Source organism: Rhyacophila brunnea, unplaced genomic scaffold (assembly GCF_057557595.1).
Source record: "Rhyacophila brunnea isolate RB1 unplaced genomic scaffold, BYU_Rbru_1.0 scaffold_4, whole genome shotgun sequence".
NCBI classification, from domain to species: Eukaryota; Metazoa; Arthropoda; class Insecta; order Trichoptera; family Rhyacophilidae; genus Rhyacophila; species Rhyacophila brunnea.
Window position 1 is genome coordinate 46008344 of NW_028233068.1, and position 18966 is coordinate 46027309.

The window sequence follows — 18966 nt, forward strand, 5'->3', positions numbered from 1 at the left end:
CTTTGTTTCCATGCATACCCTCACAATACTAAGCTTAACCATGTTTAATGAAATCGGTTCGGATATTGATATATTCCACTTACGTGAGGTGAATTTAGGTGAACACTTATTTTATGTCATGCCCTGAACGCTTTGAATTTATAATTTGTTATGTTCATTTTATGTAAAATAAATAAATTTGGTTTAATTGAGATTTTAAATTATTTTAATATCTTCATAATATACATGCATCATCTATTCTAATGAAAAACGAAAAATACAAAAATGAACAACCTTAAACGTACTTTTCGATTGGCTATTCCATAGCCAATTTTCAAAGATTGGTTATGGCTGGGTTTTAAAATATTTACGCTTGCCACACTTTCTCCCAACAAGGCAGTGGAACGATGTTTGTCTATGCCGTCTATTGCATTGAATATTTTACATTGGTATCACTGAAATTTACAATAAAGCTCACTTGTGTCAGAATTGTACACTGTTAATATTAGATAGCCGTGCCGAATTAAATAATCATTGAATGCTTAATGTAAGTAGTCTGTTAAATAATTGTCGTTATTTTGAATGGACATACTGATTAACATAATATGCGTTGCTTAAACATGACTTTTTGATGGTGAAAGAAACCTATGTTTGTCTGGCAGACATCCCTAATTTGACAAATCTACATTGAAGAAAAACACTCCCTCCTCGTTAAATTTTATGGTATTAAACATTTAATTGTTGTTATAACCGATGTCACATGGATCCCAACTATCCATTGTCAATTTTAAATCTTGCGATGAATTTGAAGTCGCTTAGAAGTTATTGTCTTGCCGTGCGGCATTGACTTATGTCTACATCTCACATCTTTCGTCACAATTTTTATTGTGATTAAAACATGTAAATATATAATTTTGTTGTCAATATCGATATGTAATTTCTTCCAAGTGATCTAAAAAGCGCACTGAACGCTCTTGTAGAACTTTTCCGTAGCATTGAATTATTTTTAAGTAAGTATACGAAAATGACAGCTCTCCAGAATAGACACTACGCGTTTTCACAATCTAATACGCCAAAACCGAATAAGTAAATGAGAACATTGTACATTTCGATAACTGTAAATACTATCTGCCACTACATAACATGAAAATTTCAATAAATCTTATAAATACAGTCATTCATGTCTTGGTCATCATGCTGCAGGTTTGATTTTGTAAAAATGGGCACCTGTCTAAAGCATGCACTGAAACCACCCGGATTTCAATTGCATGCTTTGATGCCATGAATCACTTATTTTTATAACTTGATAAATGGAAATAATATTACTCACAATAGTTGATATCAGCCTAGTTTTTAGTTTGTGAATTGATTATTGTCTCCTACTTACGGGCTTCCTGTTTCTGTGATAAGCCTCAAAATATTTACTTTATGCCTTATAATGAATCAAATGATATATGTAGTGAATTTTTAATCATTGATGCTGTGTACTCTTTGCGTAATAATATTATTGAAATAAAATTGATACTTTAGCAACCAAACCACATATTTTACAGTGAGCTTTATAATTTTTGATTGAAATTTTGTCATTACCGTTTACAGAGATATCCATATGGGCAAAAATAGTACAGAGCTCACTGTAAGTTTTTATTTTTGTGAAGTAAACTGCACGATATTGATATCATTAGCTCAATGGTTGCACACTGCCTCGTACCATTGAACCAACCAATGGATCGCCACGGTTGCCTTATATAAAACATAAAAATCATTCTTAAATGTCAAAAATTATACTGTGCGAAACTTGGTAAAGGTGTCTCCTGTATTATAACGTATCAAAGGCTTTAAGAGGACGTTAGTTTCAAAGTCGGTAACCACCATATTCTTCCATTTTGAGATAATCACAAAAACTCGTCAAGCACATTTAAAATTGAAAATAAAATATTTTCTTTTTGCATATTAGTAAACAATTAGAATGAGCGAAATAAAATGTCCTTAATGACATTAAAATTAATAAAAAAAAACTCATTTAAAGTTATCTGAGTAGGTATGGCGACGATGGCCAAGGGGTTTAAGTGTCAGTTTATTATGTTGTCTTTCCCAGGTTCGAATCCTGGGTCTGGCAAATGCACATACAGGCGGCCCTCGACTTTCCCACGTAATTGGTTCCTGAAAATGTGTTTGAATGTTCGAAAGTAGGATGTAAAAAAAAACATCAAAAAGTGTAGGTACTTCAAAATATTTATTTATCAATGAGTGTAATAAAGTTAAGGAAGGGTATTAGCAATCAAGTATTTTCTTTATAAACTTATGAAGAGATAGTTGAATACCACTCTTTTACGTATTTGAGAAGGTGACGGGTCGCGGAGGAGAGAGGAGTGACATGGAACCGCACAGTTTTTGCATTATCAACAAATATTGAGATATGTACAAAATAGCGATTTGTGTGAAAGTAGAACGTTGAAAGTCAAGGGCCGCCTGTATTGTTTTTCAATTTGTGGTTGAAGTCAGAGTATGGACGTAATAGATTGAGTAATTGACTAACATCCATTTATCGTAAAAACAAAATCTGTTAATACAACCTCCACTCTGTGGAGGCCCATATGAACCTCTAAGGATCAAATTACTCAATTTATATATTAAAAATAAATATTGAAAAAAGTAAGAATTTAATGGAGGTTACTGAATTTCAAACTATATGATTTTTATATATGAATATTGAATAAAATACTATCAATGTGCTTACTGCGAATGAAATATTGAGAATAAAAAGAAAACATAGAATATTGTAGCATTACTAATAAAATAGTAAATTGGACTATTATAGATAGCAAGCTAGAAATACAGTATTTTTTTTTACCACATATTTGAAATACAATTTATGCATGCGTGTGCAATATTTTAACTTTATTTAATGCGTTCATACCTGACTTCAGGCATGAAAATGAAATGAAAATGACATGAAAATCAGGCTCATGACGTGAAAGACTTTTCAGTATTTATAGCAGTTTGCACAAGTATTCACGCCAGTTATTTCTGTGAGATAAATTTTTAACATTGAAAAATGAGTTTTAATATACGAAATTTACTATAATGCATAAATGAGAAAAGGATGAGTCAACTACGTTGAATTAGTTAGTAAATATTACAGAAACAGTTTCCGTACAAAGAGGTCCAAAACTTAATTTTCTTTAGGCTCCTGAAACGTAGTGACTTTAGACTTATCTCCCTTTTCCTTTTGCACACAGAATTAGTTGTTAAATTGATTGACTCTGTAATGGGTAATCACAATTATTTGTTGTTTTCCTATGTTTATAGGTATCGGCTGTATTTATCATCATTACATAGCTGGCAATCCCGTAAGTGCGTCCGAGTTGAAAACCAGAACATCGAAATGGTGAATTCCATCCGGTTGATACATGAAACCGACTTCATGGTCTCCGAAAAGCAATCCGTTACCAACATAACATAACCGTCTCAACTTCATCAAAATCATTTGAATCTCATTCGCAACTCTCATATCAAACATGTCGTATTATTTTTCAATTGAAATTAATATCTAAATATTTTTTTAATAAATTGATATACGTATGTAAAAATAAATTATAATCTTCTCTGAAATATTTTATTATTTTCAAACTAAGCTAATAATAATTCTATCATACTCAACTATTCTGTAATTACCTATTTAGTATTATTCTTCCTTACTATTTAATCTACTAAAATAGTATTATAATAGTAATGTATAATATGAACAAAAATCAATAAACTCTTCACAGTATTAAACATAAATCAAAAGTATTTTGTGAATAATGTTTTCTCGTATTAACTAACTACTTTCGTTGAGTCAGTTAATTAAAAATAAATTCTGTAAAGAAATCTAATGTTTGTGTCCTCATCCCGAGTCTAATACTCTCAACAAATATTCTTGATATTCGTGGTGCAGCAGGTATTTAGCTAATTGAAACTAATGTAAGGTTGTGGAAGAATCATTTGGCCTTGAAGAGGAGGAGAAACAAAAATGGCACGAAAGGCGGACGCTGCTGGCCGGATGATAACTATTTCGGTGGTTGGATTGTCAGGTAAAAAATAATAAATTTTTAAAAAATAAAATTTTTATCATTTGATTTGTAATAGTACCTGTTTGAACCACTTGGTTATCTACACACTTACCTACCCCGCCGCAATTACACCCCACCCGTTAATGTTAATACAGCCCATTGCTTCCCTGTTAACTTTTCGGACAGTATTTACGTTAAAAGATCATATATTCATTTACGTAATAATCATTACAGGACACCAAAAATAGTGGCCATAATTTTTTTTAAATATAAGAACTAAACAATCACTATATATTGACGGAGGCAACTGAAAAAAATCTTTGTGTGTTTAAAATTCAATATCTTACTTTTTCAGTTACAAGTATATGGTTTTTATATTTTTTGTTTTATTTTTACAAAGTAAAGGAGATAAAAAACAATTACATGGTTTAAAATGGATCAATTATGTATAACAGATTTAAGGACATAAATAAATTATGAATGAAGAGCATTTTTCACCTTTGTATACGTGGAAAGGGATGCAAACTTATAAATGCTTTGTGTAAAAATTATAAACATTTTATTCCAAAATCGTCTTACGCCCACATTTCTTTTCTTTAACTTTCGACCATGTCCAATCCTAATAGGATCATATGGGCCTCCACAGAGTGGAGGTTTTTATTAACAGATTAGCTATGTAAAAAATATTACTTTCTTAGCCATATACCAAATTTGCATGTTTTTGCCTGATTTAACAAACACCAAAAGCACTAATGAAAATAAAGAAATATGCATATTTTTTTCTTGGAATAATAATAATAGATCATTTGAAAACAAGACTTGGCAAAATGTTGAAATCAATAGTTATTATGTTCTGCACAAAAAAGTGCTCTCAAATGATGCTGCAGTTTTTGCATTTCATTGGAGCTTACTCTTAAAAAGTGCTAAATTTGTGACCCACTGTCATTGTTTAAAAACAGAAATTGATTTAAACTTTTGCTTCAGTTTCTATTGATTTCATTTTATGTTATTTGAAAAAGTAATATGTATAAACTTTCTTTGTGCCTCCCTATAGCATAAATGGGCAAATCATTTATGTATTTCGATGAGACAATGTCCTCTCAAATACCCAGTTCAGACGTATTCCAGTAAAAACTGGACAAACATTAAACCACGGATGTGGACCTTTTAAGACACTTCCAAATGTCTCTCTCAAAAGTCACACGAGAACTGTATAAATACTATTATGTATTTGAAACCACGCAATGAAATTATTAAAACTATACATCCGGTTTTTACAGATAATTTTTATTGGTGACATGCGTAAATGAGTAATGAGTCACAAGGATACTGTCATCTTTGGCTATCTCATCTCTCAAAACTGTTTATTACTGACAATGTGTTACCAAAGGAATTTTTTTATATTATTGTTTATATTAAAAATTCATGCAAATTAGTTTGGAGCATATTATGCCAACTTGTCATATCAGCTTTTCGAGATGTTCCTTTATACTTATGTTTTTTTTGTTAAGAAATTATTTCATAGGGCGTAAATAAAACAAAAACTTTTACAATCGTATTGTGTAACCTTGGACTTGGGCACTGCAGACATGATGTCTGGAATTCATTTGAATGCTAAGCGATAAATCATATCTAATATAACTAATATCTGATACAACTATGTATTCAACAAATATTCTTGTCTTATAGGCACTGAAAAAGAAAAAGGACAGCTTGGAGTCGGGAAATCGTGTCTCTGCAACAGATTCGTTCGATGTAAAGCAGATGACTACACCACAGAACACATATCTGTCCTAAGTCAGGTCTGTACACTTACTACACTATCAAAGAACTTTCCAAGATAATGTAACCGTTGTAACCTAATGACTACTGGCTATCTTTGTAAAAATGGCACACGGTCAAATGAGATTTCTTAAGGGAGTATTTAAACACCCAATTTACCACGTGGTCGGTAATGCTGGGAGGTATTACAATGGTGGTACCCGGTGGATCACGAGTTTCTATGAAAAAATACAACCTTAGAAACAACATTTTTTAGAAATATACTAAAGTATATTATAAAGTCTTATATATCGGTTAATTGTACAACAAAACAAAAATCTATTAAAACAAACAACCACTCTGAGGAAACCCAAATGATCCTATTAGGATCGGATATGGTCAAAAGAAAGATGAGAAAAGTTACTGTAATAACCCTTTATTATTATTTTGTCTGCAGACTGATTTCAGTGGGCGAGTGGTGAACAACGATCATTTCCTGTACTGGGGTAGTGTGAGTAAGGAAGTGGACGATCAGGAAGTGGGCTTTCATGTTTTGGAGCAGACCGAGTTTGTGGACGATGCGTGCTTTCAACCCTTCAAAGGTGATACTCTTTTCGATCCGTAACAAAATTTATAAAACCGAAACTTCCAATTTACAACCTCAATACAATCGATAAATAAGCTTCTCAATTTCAAATCCCACTAAAGTTTTCTTATAGGTTATTGAAAAAATCTACTATTCCACATTTTAGTTGAATTATGACTTTTCACTTCCTTAATTATAGTCACAATGGATATGAAGGAGATTATATCCGCTCCTTTTCAAACAATCTTTCAGTTTTATGTCATATCTGTTCAGGAAAAATTGTTGATTCCCCAATTCTATGGATAATTTTAGTGGAATTTGAAACTCACACTTACTGATTTAGGCAATTGCATAATATCTAGTTAGCAAAGTGAATACGGCATAGGGAATAAATTGAATATAGAAATTTATTGGATTAAACATATTTTTGACTAACTTTTTCACAGAATAATTCTTGTTGACGCTTTTTTGGGACACAGTAGATGACATTCTAAACCATCTAACCTAATGAATAACTCGTTTACGCCAAAATATCCCTTATGCGTCGATGACATTGAGCTACTTTACAAGCTGCTTGTTGGCGAATTTAAAAGCGGGCGAGTCAGCTAGTGCGATTGTGATGATGACACACAAAACTTGCCACTCGCTCAGAAGCCATAAGCTAGCGACTATTTTGACAGGACGTAGTTCTTTTTTTTACCAAGCGGTCGCCACTATCACTCTACTGCGCATACACAGTAGGCCCACATGCCAGCGTGTAGCGTGTAAAGTAGTTCGGCTTTCAACTTTTCTCGGTGGATTGTTTACAATCTGCTTGTTAGCTTGTTCGATGATGAAACTGGGTGAGTTTACAAGCAGATTGTAAATTCGCCAACAAGCAGCTTGTACAGTAGTTCAATGTCATCGAGCCTTTACGCCTTGGGTTAGCACCAACAATATTATATGAAAGAATGTCAATTGTTGAAAGAAATTAAAATTTTCAAATGAAGCGTTGTGCCAATGTAATATGGTATTAATTGGAATATACTAGATATTTATTACACATTATTTAATTAAGAGCATGGCTGGTTTCGTCTGCCAAGATGTAATTTTACTTATGTGAAGATCGCAACCTCTTATCTTAAATCTTAACCGAATTGAATGAATTAAAATGACAGAGATTTGAATGTCTTTGAACGAATGTACCTATCTGCATATGCACTCATCGCATAATCGAAATCAAAACTATTACGAAGAACTATTATTTCACATTCACATTGAAAAAATCCAACTGATCAGTCCGCAGTCGAATTATTTAAATTTGTTCCTCCAGCTGGCGGTAAGACGGAACCGTACTCCAAGAGGTGTGCAGCGTTACGGATACAATCCGCTGAGAAGCTCATGTACGTCTGCAAGAACCAACTCGGGATAGAGAAAGAGTATGAACAGCGGTTACTGCCCGACGGGAGACTGGCTGTCGATGGTTTTCTCTGCGTTTATGATGTCAGCCATGTCCCCGGGAGATCTTGGGATAAGCAGGTTTGTATTTCACGTCTTAATTCCATCGATAAATATTCAAAAACTCTTAAACACGTTTTATCAAATTTAAATTACGACATGAATAATCTAATTTGTATTTCATAAATTTACAACTCCCAGTGGTTTCAAACAGGTAACGGGTAAATTAACTCATTAATGAACAGTTGCAAATTTCTGTTTGGTAACTTGACTTTTTTATTTATCAATAGAATAAGCCAGTTGTTTAATTAGGGCCGGGCCGCTGGAATTACATAGCAAAGTAATAAGTGCTCAATAATAATTTTTTTAAGTTCAATAAAATTGTGTATTTTTAAGTTCTCCTAGTTTTATAAAATTATAAAACCATTTATGTAATACTAGTGGGCCCTGTCTTCCCCCCTCGCAACATATTGTGCAAAATGCGCATTAATGCAATGTTTAAGTTCCATTATCTCACAAAGTAGATCAATGACATGTGGAAATCTTTTATGAGGAATCTAATGGTGAAGATTTCAGATTGATAATGTCATTAACAGAAAAGTTAGATTTTTAAAAGAACATTATAATACGTTTGGAGTACCGGATCGTTTTTTTTAGAAATTATTACTTTTATAGATTGAAATTTTAATAGAATGTATTGTCACCGCATTAGCACCTATGTATCTAAATTCAAGTCTGTAGTTATATGGGAAGTGAGAGAAAACTAAACAGAAACATTGCAGATCTTGCTAGATATAGATATACAAATTCAATTTTAATGTATCTGATTTTTCTTTCTGTGGAATTGAATTACTGTCTGTATCATTTTTTTATTTTTTACAGTCCGAACTGGTCGCTGGAATCCTAACTACAGTCCTCAAAACAAAAAAGCCCGTAGTGTTGGTGACGACCAAAAATGATGAGGCAGCAGAGAGGGGTGTGCGCGAAGCTGAACGGCTGCTCAGCTCCCGGAGAGAGTGGCGTGCCGCCGTCCCCTTGGTGGAAACCTCCAGCCACTTGGCCGTCAATGTCGACCTCGCTTTTGTGCTCTTGGCCCAGATGATCGACAGGGCGAAGACCAGATTGAAGGTATCATGACCATATTTTAATTAATTTAGTAATATATATAATAGTGTCATACAATTTCATAAAATATAATATTGTAAATACATATAATTATTATGCCAAATTGTGTGTATGTGTTATTAACCCTTAACACTCGAGTGCCGCCATATCGGCGGCATTAGAAGTTTCCCGTATTACTCGAGTGCCGCCGTAGCGGCGGCACCGCCTATAATGTCATTTATTGTAATATTTTCAGAAATTTTTATAATGCGATTTCAATCAAGTTAGAATGAATAATAATAGGTTATTACATTTATCTGAGAAAGAAGTCGGCAAAAGAATACTGCGTGCCTAATTTCAACATAGTATTTTTATCGGAATCTTCTCTTTTTTTATTCGTAGGTCGTCGCTTGCAAGCAATGTTTTTTTGTCACATAAATTTTATTTATTGAACGTTCCCAGACTAGAGTGAAGTGTTTGTCACGCATGATTTTGAAGTGTGTTTATATTTTTTATTGGTTCTCGCTTGCGCAGGGGCGTCTCGTATAGTTTACAGTTTTATATTTGAATACTGTTTTTGATGACAATACTTACTAGTATATTATGCCGATTCGGAACCTATATAATGTGAAATACTCTAATGAGTCAAATGAAAATTATTACGTATCGATTTATTATTTTTTGAGAAATCTTTTGATAATGTGTACCGCACTGGGAATGAGTTGTTATGAGCCCGAAACTAATTTAAGAAATTTACGAGACAGCCGCTTATATTACAAGTGTATTTGAAGGCAATTCATTTGTATCATATTTAAGGTCATAATGGACGATTTACACTTTATAGCCAGTTCTCTACATACCGCTATTTCATTACGATTCTGCGATAAGCCAGGATTACATATTGGAGATTGCTTTGTGAAATACCACACAATGAAGAATTATAAATAAACTAAAAATAAGTACAGTATATTCATTATAAATTTATTTTACAGAATAAAAAAAAAATTTTTTTTACATTTTTTTCACCAATTAAATGTTTTATATTGAAATTATGCTTTGTGCGGGAAAAAGTCTCGAGTGGGTGGTATGTACCTATAAAAAAAATTTCGAGTGGAAAAGGTTAATAAGTTCATTTCTTTTTTAGATTTGCAGTTATCAAGAGGCCTTGAGAGTCAGACGAGAACAGTTGGATGAAGTCACCGAAGCTTTCCAACATCTCATTAGGGCGCACATTACTGATCATAGGTATGTCGTGTTCTGTTACATCCCCGCATTAATACGACATAATTATTTTTACCATTGGTGTTGAAGAGAACCTTCTTCTATAGAGATGGAGCCTAAATGTATCAAAATGGAGCAAAAAGGGGACGCATGGTCTACTGTGTACGTCTGTCACGAGTCAATCTTAGCACCCAGACATAGAAGCTAATGTCTTCGAAATTCTACAAGTGCAAATTTGATGTAAATTGAATTGATTTTATTGTACCAGGTTTCGTCTTATGGCATCTATGGACTTTATACTTACTTTACTTACCTATAATAAATTTAAATAAACTATTTTTTTTTATTCAACAAATAAGACACAAGATTTTAGAATGTAGCATTATTCTATATACTGAATATACATAATTTGAAAACATCTCATGCATATACACACTAGAAAAATTCTTTTTCTAGAAAAAAATACGACACCTGGCGGGACTTGAACCTGTATCTGCTGGATTCGCGCATTCAGCAGATACAGATTCAAGTCCCGTGAGGTGTCGTATTTTTTTATGAGATGAGATGTTTTCAAATTATGTATATTCAATATAATAAATATTTTTTTTTGAAAAGCGCTGATAATTTTCCCTATTACGCCATATTATGCCACTAACTTTCGTAGAACATTTCAAATGAAAAAATAATATGGACTGTTTGTTACATAGCAACTAGGACATATGACAAACTGGCATATTTTGCTTCAGTTATCTTATTGGTGTAACTAAAGAACCTTCTATATCGTCGACTAAGTGTGCAAACCTTCTATGTCTGTTTTATGTAAATGTTCAGGAGAGAATTAAGATGTATTATTTTTTACATTTCTTTTATGAATACAAAAATTGGTGTGTGTACTTATGTACGCACGTTAGAAGTTATACTTCTTTGACGTAACAAAACAAAATATTATTGCAAAATTGCGGAACTTTCAGAAAATCAGAAAATTTAGCAAACCGCTATTTCGACCATCTTTGCTTAATCAGATGACTGTAGAACTATTTTCGTTAACAATAATAATTTATTACAAATCAAAAGTAAAACATAGTCTATTTAATGGTTTAAAGCGTCAATGACATTGAGCTACTTTACGAGCTGCTTGTTGGCGAATTTACAATCTGCCTGTAAAGTCGCCCACTGTCATCATCGAACAAGCTAACAAGCAGATTGTAAACAATCTACCGCGAAAAGTTGAAAGCCGGTCAACTTTACACGCTACACGCTGGCGTGTGGGCCTACTGCGTCTGTGCAGTAGAGTGATGGTAGCGACCTCCCGGTAAAAAAACGGACTACTCATTTTGATGTTTTAAAATGGAAACATTCGCCAAGCATTTTACGTTTATTTACGTTCCACTTCATAGCGCTAGAGCCCAATAAAAGTAAACAACAACACAATATTATGATTTCAACTCGCTAGCTTGAGTATATTATCTATGCTTTTTTACGTATATTATCTATTGTCTATGATCTGCAACTACGTTCTGTCAAAATAGTGATAGTGGCGACCGCTTGGTAAAAAAAAGAACTACGTCCTGTCAAAATAGTCGCTAGCTTGTGGCTTCTCAGCGAATGGAAAGTTTTGTGTGTCATCATCACAATCGCAGTAGCTGAATCGCCCGCTCTTAAATTCGCCAACAAACAGCTTGTAAAGTAGCTCAATATCATTAAGGTTTAACGTGATATTGACTTTTGTGATGAAACATAATAATTATTATTGTCTTCAATTCTTATAAACCGCTATTAAATAAATTGACATGGGATATATGACAAATATTATCCTAAACCGTAAAAATATGTATTTTTGTGTATGAAGTGTCTAAACATTGTAGATTTACAACACACCATTGTTTGAATTATTTACCAACTCAACATTCACAAAATTTATTTATTTATTGATATATAATTTTACTCATAAATAATACTTACAAAAATATAGCCTCAAATCTTGATACACAACCTTTACAATGAAAAATAAATATACACTCCAATATAAATAAAGTTTCATGAATATAAATTAACAGTGTAGAATGTTAGTCTCCAGAAATTTGTTTATAAATATATATTTTTATTATGACACTATATTGGTTATGTTTACAACATGTGCTGTTTACGTGGTTGTAGGTATTGAATGACTATGCGCATGCCCATGTACGCTTAGGACCGAAATGAAAAATGAATAATCATAATAAAAGTTGCAGCATTCAGTCTTTACCCAACCGGCCCAAGCCACAGCTGAAAATTACAAACCTCCAGCATTTAGAACACCCGAATGTCGCCGCGCAAAATAAATTATGTCGCATCGGCGGGCAAAACTTCCGTCCCATGCCAAATTAATGCGTTACATTTGCGCGCGCAACTTTGTCAAACGCCAAAAATACACTGATCTGTTTTCCCAAACGCGCCTAAAGAAGTATAACTTCAAAAATCACATTTATTTTTATAAAATACATAAAATTTGATAACTATGTTATGTACTATCTTCAGAAAATTGTCCAGCGCTTCGGTTTGTTAACTTTTCCATTTCAAATGCTTGTATTATAACCTATAATGGTTGAAGATTTTGTTTATGTTGGCTTTTGCATTACACACATCGGAGGATGCGAAAAGATTAATCACAGATCGCAAGGAGAGTAATGAAAAGCTACAATAAAATATGGAAAAGCAGTGACATCAAAATAGACCAAAGTCGCCTAGTCAAATCTATGATATTCTTCATCATTATGGTGGTCATACTCCGCCATGACACACCGTCACACGCCAAAAATACACTCTTATCTGATTTCCCAAATGCGCCAGAAGAAGTATAACTTCAAAAAATAATATTTGCACTGGATGGGACTTGAACCAATGACCATCGTGACCCAGGCAGTGTACTTTACACTTACCATACCATTATAGAATTGGTTTGAGGATTCTCATCTTATTTTGTTCAATTTTAGAGAAACGTGGGCGATGGCATCACGTCGATTAGGCTCAAGGGACGAATGGGCATCGTTGATGGGAGCGCTAGGCGAAGATGCGTTGAGAAGAGCATTAGGCCGGCATGCCAGAGCCTTGCGGGACTCTCGTCTTGCTGGTCGACTGAGAAAACATCTTGCCAGATTGCCACAAGCCTTACGATTGCTCAGACTCGACACGCATAACTTGCATGAAAGGTTAGTGATTTACCAAGATTTCTGTTACTTATACAATATGCAAGAAATTCACTACTTCAAGTACCTAACATAACTTGTAACACGAATGTACATTGGTAAACACTTGAGGACACTTCGACACACCGGTTGAAAATCTCTCTTTTATTGTTTGTTTTTTTATATACTGTTAGTATAAAGTAGACAATTTTGCTTAATTCATTCGCTGCTGAGTAGATAATGATTTTTTAATTAGCACCTTTAAAATGCACGTTAATTACATCGATCGGCCGCCTGGCCATTACGCGCCGGGTGCGTCTTCCGCGTCCAAAGTATTAATTGTAACTTCAAAACATTCATTTCATTACAGTTACAGGTTTGATTGTCTCGTGAATATTACAGTTTTGTGCACATAGCAATTGTAAAGTTAGTGCCTTTTTATAACAATGGAATTGCACAGGTTTTGAAATAAGTTTTCATTTGGATTTTACAGTGATTGGACCCACGTAGTTCGCCAAATTAGATCCCATCCGGAAGCTGGAAGATATTTCTTAGAATCGGATGCCCCCTGGACTGAAGATGCCCTCTCTGGAGCCTCAGATGAGGATGATGAGGAAGGTCAGGAAGACGGGTGCGATGAAGATGGGGAGAAGGTACCATACTTAATCTGACTTTATCTTCAACAAAGATGTTTGCTTATAAGCTGTTGTCTACTAAATATAATAAATTTATTTTTCAGCCTCTTATTCCGTTTGATGTACTCGAAACCACTGAAGCTACAGCAGTCTTCCGCACCTATCTTCAAGACTCTCAGCAAGAACAGAGAACCATCGAGTAAGCATCACTGATATACGAAAATGTATGAAAATTTATGCGTTTTACGATTGTTCTACATTATATACATACTTTCCTTTTTCACAATAGATGGGGTCGTCAATTCAAACAACTTCTAGAAGAAACCGGCTATGTTACCCCGGGAAAAAGGTTGGCGGAGGTTCGAGTGCTGTTCCTTGGCCGGGAATGCTTTGAAGCTTTAAGCGAGAGAGAACAGACTGCCATCTATGATCAGCACCAAAGGGATTTACACCAGGCAGCTAAGCACAATTTCCAGGTTACTTTTCGTTGATACAGAATATCTATTTGTGAATTAATTCATCCATATAGTTTATAAATATTATTAAGCAGAGCTACCCATTCTGAAAATGAATTATCTTTTGTATAAATCGGTTTCTTTTTATATCTTGATGTTACATCTCAGGGTGTGCTTTTGCCCTTTCTGAAATGTATGGTTATTAATGGCCTCATATCATTTCTTATTAGAACCTCTTTGGAGGTCTGCCTCTTGGTTACTCCGCTGTGTTGCCCACCTGGACAGGATCTCTGGTGTACTGTTTTCTTTCATCATTCCATTCAATATGGCCCGTCCATCACAGTCTACACAATCTACCAATGGTATGCTGTTCGACTAGGTTGTCCAACTCATTATTAATTTTAATTTTCCAATCTAGTGTGGTTTACATTGGCAATAAATTAGTTGTGAGTGAATTGTAATGAAGTGTGGAAGATGTATGAAAACAAGTGTTTTTTTTTATATTTTTAGGAATTGCTTTTAGAGCATGCAGATCTATTCTATCACTTGAAAAGTATTTCTCCTTCGGGAACCATCACCCAAGACGATATCAAAGAAATCACCGATGTTCTCCAAGATGACTTCAGGTATTATATTATAACTCTTGATAACACCTTATACTTAGGTGTATATTTTAATTAAAACATCTTCCACCAGGATGGCAATTCCTGAATAAAGCACTATGAAGCACAAGTGACCAGTTGCGCAAACATTACGCAAACCTACTACACTGTAGCATACTAAAGGTCAACCGCCGCTGTCCACTGCGGGTGAGTTGAGCTAGGTACATGCGTTGCCGCTAGAGGCGCTGACGGTAAACGTCAGATCTAATGTCAACGTAATATTGTAGACAGCTGTATGTACATCTATTGTGTTTTGTCTTTTACATAACTATTACCGTTGAACGTGTTATTTTGTGTTAAAATCCTCATTTAAATTTTTATTGTGATTTTGTACTATACAAACACACATGTTAGTTTGCAAAATACAACGGAATTTCCGTGTTGTAATATTGTTATATTGGAGACGTAACTAGCTTGTTTAAAGATTAATTGGCTGCGTACTTCAACAATGAATGGTTTAATAATGCAAAATTAACGGTAAGTGCTGATTAAATATGAAGTCTTTACCAAAATGGATAAAAATGTTATTTAATTTCCATGAAATTGACAAGAGGTCCGTCACGACATGTTTACTTTCTATCTTACTCTAACGCATGGACATAGGTATAAGCATGTTGAATGCTTTCTCACTCGCACTTATATGCCGTGTATCCGTTTCACTCGAAGCTCTGTGCACACAATATCTCCTGTAAAACTAAAAATTTTACTTGCTTCAGTTGAAGCGGTTCGGTGACGTGTTTTGCACAGCTTCATTCAGGAATTGCGGTCCAGGGCAGCAAGATATGGGAGGAGTCTGACGTAGTATGTATCTCGATACAACCTGCGCTAATATCAGATGCATTTTGAAATTAGTTTCCTTCACGCTGTATATGGCAGCTATCGAGGGTAGTTTATCGTATTTATGTATTGAGTATTATAATTGTTACAATAAGTTAGTCGTTTAAACTGACAATATTTATTATGTAAATCTTGCCACAAAAAATTTCGCTTTTGGTTGGCTATACCTGTCCTGTAATAGTAAAATATGAAAGCAAATGTGGATATCTTTATTGCAGATACAAAATGTTGGACAAGGCGGAACAAGACAGAAAGCTGGTTCTGTTTCAGCATTTGGGATTCGTTCACTGTCCGTTGAGAGAACATTGTCCAGCGCTCCCCAATTGCGCTGATGTTGCTGCACCTACCGCCCTTACGCAATCACTAGGGTAATTTAATAAAGCTGCACATTATTACATTATTACATGCATCTTTAGGACAGGACGCTGAATATGTATTTCTAAACAATCTAACCCTATAAATAATTCACTTTAGCCAAATCGTCCTTCCATCTGTAATTGAGGTTAGCAATGTGAACGACAATATAACACGCATACCCAATGTTCACACATAACCGTGAGAATATTAATTGTACTATTTTTTTTTCAGTTCGATGACAGGTGATGGTCAAGAAGGATCCGATTGGGATTTTGACCCGGATACGGACAACTTGAATCTTCTTATTTTAGGGGTAAATAAAAACTTAAGTTGAATTGTTAAATCATTTCAAAGTTCATTACTCATTAGTCACCAATGTATGTCATGTATGTAATCGCACTAACTATAATTTTGAATATATGAAATATGTCCGATTTTTCTTTACATGTATATATAGTCCGGATATTATTTTCTTCCCATTCTTCACTAATTTTAAAGTGACTACAGAAATAAAGCTTTTACAGCTGATTATGAATTATGACTTTTTATGTAATTCATTTATATTGAAAGATAGTAATAATCTTTATACTTTCAATTTTATTTTTGTCTCAAACAATACTATATTGACGTATTTTACGATCCATACTTTACAGTCTTCCATTGTTGCTGAGGAAGTGGCCCGAAGACTTGAAACGGGATCGAGCGGGAGAGCTTCTTGTCGGTCAGCTTCCGCATTAGACCATCACATTCCTAACTTCAGACCTAATGGTATGCGAAAATTTATTTTTCATCACCATACATAAAAATATTTGTTTCCTTCATAGAGTTACATTACATAAACTGTGTTACATATTTACAGGATGTTTTTGGGTGTACTGGGATCAGGAAACATTCGAACATGTCCGAGAAGCCGTTGAGCGAAGTCTTCTTTCTAATTTGGAACAGGATGATCATACTCTCAACAATCAGGTTAGTCTCCACTGCATTCATATAAATGTATGTATTAGAATTGAATTGGTTTTAATTCAGATCAGTCTCTGAAGCCTTGGGTGTGTGTTCTAATTCCACTCTGACCCAGGGAAATGATCTAATATTTTGGGCGAATGGCTTAAAACCATGTCTCATATTTAAAATAGTCTGTTAATATAACTAACATCCATGGTGGAAACTCACATGCCATGCTTAGAAATGGAAATGGTAATTTATCTTTTTATTATAATATACCTACTCACAAAAACATTATCGTCTATTATTCAAAGACATGGTATTAAACTTTACTTTTGTTTTCAGGGCTTGCCTATGGTGATAATGTTGGTGCAGCAACCTGGAACAGGAGAGCAGGAAGCTAGACAACTTCAAGATGAAGGACAAAGCCTCAGTGAAAAGTATTACACCTCTGCACATATTCTTTAACTGCAAAGTATATTTGATCGAAAAAGTTATACATATCTCTTAGGCAGCTTAGATATATGAAACTGACGAAAAACTCATGGCGTACTGTTTAAATTAATTACAAGTTTTTTTGTGTTGTCGTATTTGTAATCTGTTATCATATCACCTGCATCCATCATCCATCAAAAACTGCAAGTACTTCAACATAATTTTAGATTCACTCAAATATCCTATTCCGTGGATTATAAAAAGTGCAGCTAAACCCTGAAACCTGCATTTGTTACTAATCAGTATTTGTAAATTGTATCATTAATCACTAGTTGAAGTACCCCACTTCGCACAAGGTCGATTTGTTGGTTAATATAAGTTTATTTTATTTAACAAAACAATAATAATTGGGTACATTTTTCACTATAAAATAACTGTGTAAAAATAAAAATAGCTCTGACAACAGTAAAAGTCAAACAAACGCTCACCAAATTAAAATCGAATCCGAAATAAGCAAACTTTCTTTTCATTCGCGATAAAAATTCAAAATTGGAAGGAATATACATAATTTGTATTGTATGTATACGCATGTATAGATACATGACTGTATTGATACGATTTGTACCATACCTAGTGTTGTACCGGAACCAACACCGGTACAACACATTAAACATTATATGTAATGCAAATGTAGCCTGTGTAAATGTATAAAGGCAGACAAATACATTAATAATATGTAAACATATGTCAGTATATTTTTTATGATAGGTACCTTTTGTGACGATTTGAAAGGAAAGTTGAAGACATAATAAGTTACCTTCCTATTATCCTGAAACACAAAAGTAATCCTTTCGCCTTGCAATTAGTTTGAAGTCATTGTAATAGAATTCTTTCTTCTGGGATACTCTACTTTCCACTCGAAACAGTGTCCCCAGAGCTATATTTTGTGTACTAAATGTAATAATTGGTGAAATTTTTGAAATTCCACAGTTTTGTCTATAGTGTGTATACATATTATTACTTACTTTATTATGAAATGAAGAGTGATTTATCATTTCTTAAAAATATCATTACATATTATGATGGTCTTTCAGTGTTCATTGGGCGTATTGGGAATGCCGCAGTGAAGATTTGGGAACAAATGCGGGAGCCACGGCCGCTTTGAGAAGATTACCCAGGGCGCGACCGGCCAGAGCGCCTCTCACCAGACCATTAGCTGATTGCTTCCACGCTGACATCAGGTCATTCCACATTTTTATCATATAAAATTTGTTATATCTTACAACCATGAAATATGAAAGCACCGGTTCTCTATCCAATTTTATAAAAT

General features: G+C 34.0%; 1 protein-coding gene across 2 annotated transcripts in view; it reads left to right on the plus strand.

The window, feature by feature from the left end:
- The first annotated feature begins 357 nt into the window (after positions 1-357).
- Positions 358-18966, plus strand: part of RhoGAPp190 (Rho GTPase-activating protein 190) — a 36266-nt gene continuing 17657 nt past the window's right edge. Inside the window, exons 1-19 of one of the 2 annotated variants that reach the window (XM_085953624.1) lie at positions 358-526; positions 3292-3332; positions 3920-4055; positions 5724-5836; positions 6253-6397; positions 7694-7899; positions 8701-8946; positions 10067-10167; positions 13119-13334; positions 13804-13963; positions 14050-14144; positions 14235-14421; positions 14911-15026; positions 16118-16267; positions 16488-16569; positions 16910-17024; positions 17116-17225; positions 17547-17641; positions 18731-18877. In XM_085953624.1, coding sequence (XP_085809750.1) covers positions 3995-4055; positions 5724-5836; positions 6253-6397; positions 7694-7899; positions 8701-8946; positions 10067-10167; positions 13119-13334; positions 13804-13963; positions 14050-14144; positions 14235-14421; positions 14911-15026; positions 16118-16267; positions 16488-16569; positions 16910-17024; positions 17116-17225; positions 17547-17641; positions 18731-18877 — 2345 coding nt within the window. In that variant the 5' untranslated portion in view covers positions 358-526; positions 3292-3332; positions 3920-3994. Of the gene's footprint in view, positions 527-3291; positions 3333-3562; positions 4056-5723; positions 5837-6252; positions 6398-7693; positions 7900-8700; positions 8947-10066; positions 10168-13118; positions 13335-13803; positions 13964-14049; positions 14145-14234; positions 14422-14910; positions 15027-16117; positions 16268-16487; positions 16570-16909; positions 17025-17115; positions 17226-17546; positions 17642-18730; positions 18878-18966 lie in introns of those variants that run through there. The other variant, XM_085953623.1, reaches the window with a different exon arrangement.